General features: G+C 69.5%; 1 protein-coding gene across 1 annotated transcript in view; it reads right to left on the bottom strand.

Annotated features, from left to right (window-relative positions):
- LOC135325431 (metabotropic glutamate receptor 6-like) overlaps window positions 1-12326 on the bottom strand; it is a 37318-nt gene that overhangs the window by 8513 nt on the left and 16479 nt on the right. Inside the window, exons 6-8 of the mRNA XM_064503499.1 lie at window positions 11714-11914; window positions 8921-9060; window positions 4838-5384 (exon numbers count right to left, since the gene is read on the bottom strand). Coding sequence (XP_064359569.1) covers window positions 4838-5384; window positions 8921-9060; window positions 11714-11914 — 888 coding nt within the window. The remainder of the gene's footprint in view (window positions 1-4837; window positions 5385-8920; window positions 9061-11713; window positions 11915-12326) is intronic.

The raw sequence follows: 12326 nt of genomic DNA, 5'->3' as shown, positions 1-12326 counted from the left end.
GTTTCTCCCCAAAATGGCCCCCTGAAGCCCTCCCGCTCACCGTGCCCGGACGCCTGGGCCCTCCCGCTCCCCAAAATGGCCTCTTTCCCCCCGTTTCCCCCCAAAATGGCCTCCTGGGCCCCGTTTCCCCCCAAAATGGCCTCCCGAGGCCCTCCTGCTCGCCATGCCTGGACGCCTGGGCCCCATTTCCCCCTGTTTCCCCCCAAAATGGCTCCCTGAGCCCCTCCCGCTCGCCGCGCCCGGACGCCTGGGCCCTGTTTCCCCCTGTTTCCCCCCGTTTCCCCCCAAAACGTCCCCCCGAGGCCCTCCCGCTCTGCGCGCCCGGACGCCTGGGCCCCCCCGGCTCACCCTGCTCGAAGATGCGGTAGATGCGGTTGGTCTTGGTGAGCAGGGCGGCGTAGGTGACGCTCCCGCCCGGACGCCTGGGCCCCGTTTCCCACTGTTTCCCCCCGTTTCCCCCCAAAACGTCCCCCCGAGGCCCTCCCGCTTGCCGCGCCCGGACGCCTGGGCCCCCCCGGCTCACCCTGCTCGAAGATGCGGTAGATGCGGTTGGTCTTGGTGAGCAGGTGACGCTGCCGCCCGGACGCCTGGGCCCTCCCGCTCCCCAAAATGGCCTCTTTCCCCCCGTTTCCCCCCAAAATGGCCTCCTGGGCCCCGTTTCCCCCCAAAATGGCCTCCCGAGGCCCTCCTGCTCGCCATGCCTGGACGCCTGGGCCCCATTTCCCCCTGTTTCCCCCCAAAATGGCTCCCTGAGCCCCTCCCGCTCGCCGCGCCCGGACGCCTGGGCCCTGTTTCCCCCTGTTTCCCCCCGTTTCCCCCCAAAACGTCCCCCCGAGGCCCTCCCGCTCTGCGCGCCCGGACGCCTGGGCCCCCCCGGCTCACCCTGCTCGAAGATGCGGTAGATGCGGTTGGTCTTGGTGAGCAGGGCGGCGTAGGTGACGCTCCCGCCCGGACGCCTGGGCCCCGTTTCCCCCCGTTTCCCCCCGTTTCCCCCCAAAACGTCCCCCCGAGGCCCTCCCGCTCGCTGCGCCCGGACGCCTGGGCCCCCCGCGGCTCACCCTGCTCGAAGATGCGGTAGATGCGGTTGGTCTTGGTGAGCAGGTGACGCTGCCGCCCGGACGCCTGGGCCCTCCCGCTCCCCAAAATGGCCCCATTTCCCCATTTTCCCCCAAAATGGCCTCCTGAGCCCTCCTGCTCACCATGCCCGGACGCCTGGGCCCTCCTGCTCCCCAAAATGGCCTCTTTCCCCCCGTTTCCCCCCAAAATGGCCCCCCGAGCCCCTCCCAGTTGCCGCGCCCGGACGCCTGGGCCCCCCCGGCTCACCCTGCTCGAAGATGCGGTAGATGCGGTTGGTCTTGGTGAGCAGGTGACGCTGCCGCCCGGACGCCTGGGCCCTCCCGCTCCCCAAAATGGCCTCTTTCCCCCCGTTTCCCCCCAAAATGGCCTCTTTCCCCCCGTTTCCCCCCAAAACGGCCTCCCGAAGCCCTCCCACTTGCCGCACCCAGACGCCTGGGCCCTCCCGCTCCCCAAAATGGCCTCTTTCTCCCCATTTTCCCCCAAAATGGCCTCCCGAAGCCCTCCCGCTTGCCGCACCCGGACGCCTGGGCCCCCTTTCCCCCCGTTTCCCCCCAAAACGGCCCCCTGAGCCCCCCGAGGCCCTCCCAGTTGCCGCGCCCGGACGCCTGGGCCCCCCCGGCTCACCCTGCTCGAAGATGCGGTAGATGCGGTTGGTCTTGGTGAGCAGGTGACGCTGCCGCCCGGACGCCTGGGCCCCGTTTCCCCCCGTTTCCCCCCAAAATGGCCTCCCGAAGCCCTCCCGCTCTGCACACCCGGACGCCTGGGCCCTCCCGCTCCCCAAAATGGCCTCTTTCCCCCCGTTTCCCCCCAAAATGGCCTCTTTTCCCCCCGTTTCCCCCCAAAACGGCCCCCTGAGCCCCCTGAGGCCCTCCCGCTCGCCGCGCCCGGACGCCTGGGCCCCCCCCGGCTCACCCTGCTCGAAGATGCGGTAGATGCGGTTGGTCTTGGTGAGCAGGTGACGCTGCCGCCCGGACGCCTGGGCCCCGTTTCCCCCCGTTTCCCCCCAAAATGGCCTCCCGAAGCCCTCCCGCTCTGCACACCCGGATGCCTGGGCCCTCCCGCTCCCCAAAATGGCCTCTTTCCCCCCGTTTCCCCCCAAAACGGCCCCCTGAGCCCCCCGAGGCCCTCCCGCTCGCCACGCCCGGACGCCTGGGCCCCCCCCGGCTCACCCTGCTCGAAGATGCGGTAGATGCGGTTGGTCTTGGTGAGCAGGTGACGCTGCCGCCCGGACGCCTGGGCCCTCCCGCTCCCCAAAATGGCCTCTTTCTCCCCGTTTTCCCCCAAAATGGCCCCCTGAAGCCCTCCCGCTTGCCGCACCCGGATGCCTGGGCCCTCCTGCTCCCCAAAATGGCCTCTTTCTCCCCGTTTTCCCCCAAAATGGCCCCCTGAAGCCCTCCCGCTCACCGTGCCCGGACGCCTGGGCTCCGTTTCCCCCCGTTTCCCCCCAAAACGTCCCCCCGAGGCCCTCCCGCTCTGCGCGCCCGGACGCCTGGGCCCCCCCGGCTCACCCTGCTCGAAGATGCGGTAGATGCGGTTGGTCTTGGTGAGCAGGTGACGCTGCCGCCCGGACGCCTGGGCCCTCCCGCTCCCCAAAATGGCCTCTTTCCCCCCGTTTCCCCCCAAAATGGCCTCTTTCCCCCCGTTTCCCCCCAAAATGGCCTCCCGAAGCCCTCCTGCTCGCCGCGCCCGGACGCCTGGGCCCCGTTTCCCCCCGTTTCCCCCCAAAACGGCCTCCCGAAGCCCTCCCGCTTGCCGCACCCGGACGCCTGGGCCCTCCCGCTCCCCAAAATGGCCTCTTTCCCCCCGTTTTCCCCCAAAACGTCCCCCCGAGGCCCTCCTGCTCGCCATGCCCGGACGCCTGGGCCCTCCTGCTCCCCAAAATGGCCTCTTTCCCCCCGTTTTCCCCCAAAATGGCCTCTTTCTCCCTGTTTCCCCCCAAAATGGCCTCCCGAAGCCCTCCTGCTCGCCGCGCCCGGACGCCTGGGCCCCGTTTCCCCCCGTTTCCCCCCAAAACGGCCTCCCGAAGCCCTCCCGCTTGCCGCACCCGGACGCCTGGGCCCTCCCGCTCCCCAAAATGGCCTCTTTCCCCCCGTTTTCCCCCAAAACGTCCCCCCGAGGCCCTCCTGCTCGCCATGCCCGGACGCCTGGGCCCTCCTGCTCCCCAAAATGGCCTCTTTCCCCCCGTTTTCCCCCAAAATGGCCTCTTTCTCCCTGTTTCCCCCCAAAATGGCCTCCCGAAGCCCTCCTGCTCTGCGCACCCGGACGCCTGGGCCCCTCCTGCTCCCCAAAATGGCCTCTTTCCCCCTGTTTCCCCCCAAAATGGCCTCTTTCCCCCCGTTTCCCCCCGTTTCCGCCCAAAACGTCCCCCCGAGGCCCTCCCGCTCTGCGCGCCCGGACGCCTGGGCCCCCCCGGCTCACCCTGCTCGAAGATGCGGTAGATGCGGTTGGTCTTGGTGAGCAGGTGACGCTGCCGCGCGGACGCCTGGGCCCTCCCGCTCCCCAAAATGGCCTCTTTCTCCCCGTTTCCCCCCAAAATGGCCTCCTGAAGCCCTCCTGCTCACCATGCCCGGATGCCTGGGCCCTCCCGCTCCCCAAAATGGCCTCTTTCCCCCAATTTCCCCCCAAAATGGCCTCCCGAAGCCCTCCTGCTTGCCGCACCCGGACGCCTGGGCCCTCCCGCTCCCCAAAATGGCCTCTTTCTCCCCGTTTTCCCCCAAAACGGCCCCCCGAGGCCCTCCCAGTTGCCGCGCCCGGACGCCTGGGCCCCCCCGGCTCACCCTGCTCGAAGATGCGGTAGATGCGGTTGGTCTTGGTGAGCAGGTGACGCTGCCGCCCGGACGCCTGGGCCCTCCCGCTCCCCAAAATGGCCTCTTTCCCCCCGTTTCCCCCCAAAATGGCCTCCCAAAGCCCTCCCGCTTGCCGCACCCGGACGCCTGGGCCCTCCCGCTCCCCAAAATGGCCTCTTTCTCCCCGTTTTCCCCCAAAATGGCCTCCTGAGCCCTCCTGCTCACCATGACCGGACGCCTGGGCCCTCCTGCTCCGCAAAATGGCCTCTTTCTCCCCGTTTCCCCCCAAAATGGCCTCTTTCTCCCCGTTTTCCCCCAAAATGGCCCCCTGAAGCCCTCCCGCTTGCCGCACCCGGACGCCTGGGCCCTCCCGCTCCCCAAAATGGCCTCTTTCCCCCCGTTTCCCCCCAAAACGGCCCTCTGAGCCCCCCGAGGCCCTCCCGCTCTGCGCGCCCGGACGCCTGGGCCCCCCCGGGCTCACCCTGCTCGAAGATGCGGTAGATGCGGTTGGTCTTGGTGAGCAGGTGACGCTGCCGCCCGGACGCCTGGGCCCCGTTTCCCCCCGTTTCCCCCCAAAACGGCCCCCCGAGGCCCTCCCGCTCTGCGCGCCCGGACGCCTGGGCCCCCGCGGCTCACCCTGCTCGAAGATGCGGTAGATGCGGTTGGTCTTGGCGAGCAGGTGACGCTGCCGCCCGGACGCCTGGGCCCTCCCGCTCCCCAAAATGGCCTCTTTCCCCCCGTTTCCCCCCAAAATGGCCTCCTGAGCCCTCCTGCTTGCCATGCCCGGACGCCTGGGCCCCATTTCCCCCTGTTTCCCCCCAAAATGGCTCCCTGAGCCCCTCCCGCTCGCTGTGCCCGGACGCCTGGGCCCCGTTTCCCACTGTTTCCCCCCGTTTCCCCCCAAAACGGCCCCCTGAGCCCCCCGAGGCCCTCCCGCTCTGCGCGCCCGGACGCCTGGGCCCCCCCGGGCTCACCCTGCTCGAAGATGCGGTAGATGCGGTTGGTCTTGGTGAGCAGGGCGGCGTAGGTGACGCTCATGCCGAGGCCGAGGAAGAGGCGGCGCAGGGCGCAGACGGCCACGCCGGGCTGGGCCACCATGGGGAAGGTGATGGCGTAGACGAGGGCGATGCCGGCCAGCAGCACGTAGCTGAGCTCGCGGCCCGACGCCCGCACGATGGGCGTGTCGTGGTGGCGGGCGAAGGTGGCCAGGACGAAGGCGGTGGCGGCCAGGCCGGCGGCGGCCAGGGCCAGCGGGGCGGCGGCCCAGGGCGAGCGCCAGGCCAGGCGGAGCAGCGGCGTGGGGCGGCAGCCGGCGCGGTCCGCCGTGGGTCGCAGCGCCGGGCCGCAGGGGCGGCAGGTGAAGGCGTCGGCGCGGTAGCGGTAGCCGCCGCAGGCCTCGCAGTGCCAGCAGCACGGCACCCCTTCCACCGGCTTCTTGCGCTCGCCCGGGCCGCACGGCGGGCTGCAGGCGGACGGCGGCGGGGTGCCCGGGGGGCCCAGGCCCCAGCGCATCGACTCCACCTGCGCCGCGGGCCCAGGCGTCCGGGCGGCGGGGAAAACGGCGGTGGGGAAGGCAGTTGGTGGGCCCAGGCGTCCGGGCAGCGGAGAAAATGGAGGTGGAAGAAGCGGTTCGTGGGCCCAGGCGTCCGGGCGGCGGGGAAAACGGCGGTGGAAGGAGCGGTTCAGGGGCCCAGGCGTCCGGGGAGAGGCAGAGGGAGAGAAAACGGTGGTGGAATGAGCAGTCAGAGGGCCCAGGCGTCCGGGGAGCGGAGAAAATGGAGGTGGAAGGAGCGGTTGGTGGGCCCAGGCGTCCGGGCGGTGGAGAAAATGGAGGTGGGAAAGGCGGTTGGTGGGCCCAGGCGTCCGGGCGGCGGGGAAAACGGCGGTGGAAAAGGCGGTTCGTGGGCCCAGGCGTCCGGGCAGCGGGGAAAACGGTGGTGGGAAAGGCGGTTGGTGGGCCCAGGCGTCCGGGGAGCGGCGGCCAAGGGAGAAAATGGAGGTGGAAGAAGCAGTTCGTGGGCCCAGGCGTCCGGGCGGCGGGGAAAACGGAGGTGGAAGGAGCGGTTCGTGGGCCCAGGCGTCCGGGCGGCGGGGAAAACGGCAGTGGGAAAGGCAGTTCGTGGGCCCAGGCGTCCGGGCGGTGGAGAAAATGGAGGTGGAAGGAGCGGTTCGTGGGCCCAGGCGTCCGGGGAGCAGAATAAACGGCGGTGGGAAAGGCGGTTGGTGGGCCCAGGCGTCCGGGGAGCGGAGAAAACGGCAGTGGGAAAGGCGGTTGGTGGGCCCAGGCGTCCGGGGAGAGGCGGCCAAGGGAGAAAATGGAGGTGGAAGAAGCGGTTGGTGGGCCCAGGCGTCCGGGAAGCGGAGAAAATGGAGGCGGGAAAGGCGGTTGGTGGGCCCAGGCGTCCGGGGAGCGGAGAAAATGGAGGCGGAAGGAGCGGTTGGTGGGCCCAGGCGTCCGGGGAGCAGCAGCCAAGGGAGAAAATGGAGGTGGAAGGAGCGGTTCAGGGTCCCAGGCGTCCGGGGAGCGGAGAAAACGGCGGTGGGAAAGGCGGTTCGTGGGCCCAGGCGTCCGGGAAGCGGAGAAAATGGAGGCGGGAAAGGCGGTTGGTGGGCCCAGGCGTCCGGGCGGCGGGGAAAACGGAGGCGGGAAAGGCGGTTGGTGGGCCCAGGCATCCGGGCAGTGGAGAAAATGGAGGTGGAAGGAGCGGTTTGTGGGCCCAGGCGTCCGGGCGGCGGGGAAAACGGCGGTGGAAGGAGCGGTTCAGGGGCCCAGGCGTCCGGGCGGCAGGGAAAACAGCGGTGGGAAAGGCGGTTGGTGGGCCCAGGCGTCCGGGGAGCGGAGAAAATGGAGGTGGAAGAAGCGGTTCGTGGGCCCAGGCGTCCGGGCGGCGGAGAAAATGGAGGTGGAAGGAGCGGTTTGTGGGCCCAGGCGTCCGGGGAGCAGAGAAAATGGAGGTGGGAAAGGCGGTTCGTGGGCCCAGGCGTCCGGGCGGTGGAGAAAATGGAGGTGGGAAAGGCGGTTCGTGGGCCCAGGCGTCCGGGCAGCGGGGAAAACGGCGGTGGGAAAGGCAGTTCGTGGGCCCAGGCGTCCGGGCGGTGGAGAAAATGGAGGTGGAAGGAGCGGTTCAGGGGCCCAGGCGTCCGGGGAGCAGAGAAAATGGAGGCGGGAAAGGCGGTTCGTGGGCCCAGGTGTCCAGGCGGTGGACAAAGCGGCGGTGGAAGGAGCGGTTGGTGGGCCCAGGCGTCCGGGCGGTGGAGAAAACAGCGGTGGGAAAGGCGGTTTGTGGGCCCAGGCGTCCGGGGAGCGGCAGCCAAGGGAGAAAATGGAGGTGGAAGGAGCGGTTCAGGGGCCCAGGCATCCGGGCGGCGGGGAAAACGGCGGTGGAAGGAGCGGTTCGTGGGCCCAGGCGTCCGGGGAGCGGAGAAAATGGAGGTGGAAGGAGCGGTTGGTGGGCCCAGGCGTCCGGGCGGCGGGGAAAACGGAGGTGGAAGGAGCGGTTCAGGGGCCCAGGTGTCCGGGGAGTGGAGAAAATGGAGGTGGGAAAGGTGGTTCGTGGGCCCAGGCGTCCGGGGAGCGGCAGAGGGAGAGAAAACGGCGGTGGAATGAGCGGTTGGTGGGCCCAGGCGTCCGGGTGGCGGGGAAAACGGCGGTGGAAGGAGCGGTTCGTGGGCCCAGGCGTCCGGGGAGCGGAGAAAATGGAGGTGGAAGAAGCGGTTCATGGGCCCAGGCGTCCGGGCGGTGGAGAAAATGGAGGTGGGAAAGGCGGTTCATGGGCCCAGGCGTCCGGGCGGCGGGGAAAACGGCGGTGGAAGGAGCAGTTCAGGGGCCCAGGCGTCCGGGCGGTGGAGAAAATGGAGGTGGAAGGAGCGGTTCAGGGGCCCAGGTGTCCGGGGAGCGGAGAAAATGGAGGTGGAAGGAGCGGTTCATGGGCCCAGGCGTCCGGGCGGTGGAGAAAACGGCGGTGGGAAAGGTGGTTGGTGGGCCCAGGCGTCCGGGGAGAGGCAGAGGGAGAGAAAACGGTGGTGGAAGGAGCGGTTGGTGGGCCCAGGCATCCGGGGAGCGGAGAAAATGGAGGTGGAAGGAGCGGTTGGTGGGCCCAGGCGTCCGGGCGGCGGTCAAGATGGCGGTAGAGGGAGAAAAGAGAGATGGGATAAACCGTTAGTGGGCCCAGGAGTCCGGGATGGCGTGGGGAACCCCCCCTTAAGAGGGCCCAGGCATCCAGGAGGGGCCCAGGCGTCCGGGAAAGGAGCCCAGGCATCCGGGAAAGGGCCCAGGCATCCGGGGAAGGGCCCAGGCGTCCGGGAAAGGGGCCCAGGCGTCTGGGAAAAGGGCCCAGGCACCCGGGAGAGGGGCCCAGGTGTCCGGGAAAGGGGCCCAGGCGTCCAGGAAAGGGCCCAGGCGTCCGGGGAAGGAGCCCAGGCCTCCAGGGAAAGGGCCCAGGCGTCCGGGGAAGGAGCCCAGGCATCCGGGGAAGGGGCCCAGGCGTCCGGGGAAGGGGCCCAGGCATCCAGGAAAAGGGCCCAGGCGTCCGGGGAAGGAGCCAGGTGTCCGGGGAAGGGGCCCAGGTGTCCAGGGAAGGGGCCCAGGCGTCCGGGAAAAGGGCCCAGGCGTCCGGGAGGGGCCCAGGCGTCCGGGGAAGGGGCCCAGGCGTCCGGGGAAGGGGCCCAGGCGTCCGGGAAAAGGGCCCAGGCGTCCGGGGGGGCCCAGGCGTCCGGGAAAAGAGCCCAGGCGTCCGGGGAAGGGGCCCAGGCGTCCGGGGAAGGAGCACAGGCGTCCGGGGGAAGGAGCCCAGGCGTCCGGGAAAAGGGCCCAGGCGTCCGGGGAAGGGGCCCAGGCGTCCGGGAAAAGGGCCCAGGCGTCCGGGGAAGGGGCCCAGGCGTCCGGGGAAGGAGCCCAGGCGTCCGGTAGAAGGGCCCAGGCGTCCGGGAAAGGAGCCCAGGCGTCCGGGGAAGGAGCCCAGGCGTCCGGGAGGGGCCCAGGCGTCCGGGGAAGGGGCCCAGGCGTCCGGGAGGGGCCCAGGCGTCCGGGAGGGGCCCAGGCGTCCGGGGGGGCTCACCTGCAGGCGCAGGCCCTGCACCCACTGCCCCACGGGTCGGTAGGCGCCGCCGCTGCCGTTGACGCCCTGGAACTGGAAGATGTCGTAGCGGCCCGGCGCGTCGCCGTTCTCGTTGAAGCTCACCGGCGTCCCCGCGCTCCCTGCCCAGTTCAAACCAGTATACACCAGTTCAGACCGGTACGCGCCCGCACAAACCCCTCCAGACCGGTGCAAACCGCTCCGGACCGGTACAAACCAGTCCGGAGCTGCGCAAACCAGTCTGCAGCCTCTGCTCCCCTCCCTGGTGTTGGCGTCGCTCATGGGGCGGTGGGGCAACAGCCTCCCAGTATGGCCCAGTGCCTCCCAGTATGGCCCAGTATGGCTCAGGGTCTCCCAGTAAGCCTTGCTGTGGTCTCCCAGTATGTCCCAGTGCCTCCCAGTAAGTCCCAGTGCCTCCCAGTGACATCAACACCCTTGTGCTGCATGATGGGGCTGGGGGAGAAGAGCTCCCAGTGCTCCCAGTGCTCCCAGTATGGCCCAGTATGGCTCAAGGTCTCCCAGTAAGCCTTGCTGTGGTCTCCCAGTATGTCCCAGTGCCTCCCAGTGCCTCCCAGTGACATCAACACCCTTGTGCTGCATGATGGGGCTGGGGGAGAAGAGCTCCCAGTGCTCCCAGTGCTCCCAGTATGGCCCAGTATGGCTCAAGGTCTCCCAGTAAGCCTTGCTGTGGTCTCCCAGTATGTCCCAGTGCCTCCCAGTGCCTCCCAGTGACATCAACACCCTTGTGCTGCATGATGGGGCTGGGGGAGAAGAGCTCCCAGTGCCTCCCAGTATGGCCCAGTATGGCTCAAGGTCTCCCAGTAAGCCTTGCTGTGGTCTCCCAGTATGTCCCAGTGCCTCCCAGTAAGTCCCAGTGCTCCCAGTAGCCCCCATTGACATCTACACTCTTGTGCTGCATGATGGGGCTGGGGGAGAAGAGCTCCCAGTGCTCCCAGTGCCTCCCAGTATGGCCCAGTATGGTTCAAGGTCTCCCAGTAAGCCTTGCTGTGACCTCCCAGTATGTCCCAGTGCCTCCCAGTAAGTCCCAGTGCTCCCAGTAGCCCCCATTTACATCAACAGTCTTGTGCTGCATGATGGGGCTGGGGGAGAAGAGCTCCCAGTGCCTCCCAGTGCCTCCCAGTGGCTGCCAGTACAGCCCAGTCTAGCCCAGTCTGCTCCCAGTGCCTCCCTGTAGATCCCAGTGGCTCCCAGTCCATTCCAGTGTGCTCCCAGTGCCTCCCAGTGCCTCCCAGTCTGCTCCCAGGGCCTCCAAACCCCTCTCAGAGGCCGTCTGGGCTCCCCCTGGGCCTCTCCCAGTGCCTCCCAGTACAGCCCAGTCTGCTCCTAATGCCTCCCAGTCCATCCCAGTGGCTCCCAGTCTGCTCCTAGTGCCTCCCAATCCATCCCAGTCCATCCCAGTCTGCTCCCAGTGCCTCCCAGTCTGCTCCTAGGGCCCCCAATCCCCTCCCAGAGGCCGTCTGGGCTCCCCCTGGGCCTCTCCCAGTGCCTCCCAGTCCATCCCAGTGCCTCCCAGTCCATCCCAGTGTGCTCCCTGTTCATCCCAGTGGATCCCAGTCTGCTCCTAGTGCCTCCCAATCCATCCCAGTCCATCCCAGTCTGCTCCCAGTGCCTCCCAGTCTGCTCCCACGGCCTCCGAATCCCTACCAGAGCCCCTCTGAGCTCCCCCTGGGCCCCTCCCAGTGCCTCCCAGTCCATCCCAGTGTGCTCCCAGTCCATCCCAGTGGCTCCCAGTCCACTCCTAGTGCCTCCCAATCCATCCCAGTCCATCCCAGTCTGCTCCCAGTGCCTCCCAGTCTGCTCCTAGGGCCCCCAATCCCCTCCCAGAGGCCGTCTGGGCTCCTCCTGGGCCCCTCCCAACGCCTCCCAGTCCATCCCAACGCCTCCCAGTCCATGCCAGTCCATCCCAGTCTGCTCCCAGTCCATCCCAGTGGCTCCCAGTCCATCCCAGTCCATCCCAGTGTGCTCCCAGTCCATCCCAGTGTGCTCCCAGTGCCTCCCAGTCTGCTCCCAGGGCCCCCAAACCACCCGCAGCCCCCTCCCAGCCCCCCCCAGCCCCCCTCCCAGCGGCTCCCAGTGCCTCCCAGCGCCCCCAGTACCGTTGAAGGCGAGGCGGCGGATGTGGGCGAGGAGGCGGCGGCCGTCGGGGGGGTCGGCGCGGGGGCAGAGCCCCCCCCCGCTGGGGCACTGCTCTCCCAGCAGGCTGTGCAGCCCCCAGTGCCGCCCAGTGCCGCCCAGTACAGCCCAGTGCCGCCCCGGCTGCTCCCAGTGTGCTCCCAGTGCCTCCCAGTGCGCTCCCAGTCCATCCCAGTGGCTCCCAGTCTGCTCCCAGTGCCTCCCAGTCCATCCCAGTCCATCCCAGTCCATCCCAGTCTGCTCCCAGTGCCTCCCAATCCATCCCAGTCCATCCCAGTCTGCTCCCAGTGCCTCCCAGTCTGCTCCCAAGGCCCCCAAATCCCTCCCAGAGGCTGTCTGGGCTGCCCCTGGCCTCCTCCCAGTGCTTCCCAGTGCCTCCCAGTCCATCCCAGTGTGCTCCCAGTCCATCCCAGTGGCTCCCAATCCATCCCAGTGGCTCCCAGTGTGCTCCCAGTGCCTCCCAGTGTGCTCCCAGTCCATCCCAGTGTGCTCCCAGTCCATCCCAGTGGCTCCCAGTGTGCTCCCAGTGCCTCCCAGTCTGCTCCCAGGGCCCCCAAACCCCCCCAGCCCCCCCCAGCCCCCCTCCCAGCGGCTCCCAGTGCCTCCCAGCGCCCCCAGTACCGTTGAAGGCGAGGCGGCGGATGTGGGCGAGGAGGCGGCGGCCGTCGGGGGGGTCGGCGCGGGGGCAGAGCCCCCCCCCGCCGGGGCACTGCTCTCCCAGCAGGCTGTGCAGCCCCCGCGCCATGGCGAACACGGCGTCGATGACGAACTGCACCTTGCCCTCCTGCTCGTAGGGCGAGTCGCGCCCGATGCGCTCCCGGCCTGGCCCCCGGAGAGGACAGCGGCGCCCCTCAGCGCCTGCCCCACACGTGTGGGGCGGAGGCCCGGGGGTGTCTCGTGTGGGGGGGGCACCCGGGGGGGCCGTATGTGGGGCGGGGACCCGGGGGTGCAGCGTGGCAGGGGGGAGCTAGGACCCAGGGGCGCCGTGCCGTGGGGTGTTTGGGCCCCACACGTGTGGGGCAGAGGCCCAGGGGTGTCCCAGATGTGGGGCGGGCACCCGGGGGGGCCGTATGTGGGGCGGGGACCCGGGGGTGCAGCACGGCGGGGGGAGCTAGGACCCAGGGGTGCCGCGCTGTGGGGCAGGGGGTGGTTTGGGCCCCACACGTGTGGGGCGGGCGCCCGGGGGTGTCTCGTGTGTGGGGGGCACCCGGGGGGGCCGTATGTGGGGCGGGCA

The sequence above is a fragment of the Dromaius novaehollandiae genome, chromosome 37, assembly GCF_036370855.1.
Source record: "Dromaius novaehollandiae isolate bDroNov1 chromosome 37, bDroNov1.hap1, whole genome shotgun sequence".
Lineage (NCBI taxonomy): Eukaryota > Metazoa > Chordata > Aves > Casuariiformes > Dromaiidae > Dromaius > Dromaius novaehollandiae.
Note: the sequence above shows the minus strand (reverse complement) of the source record. Positions and strands in the feature narration are given on the sequence as shown.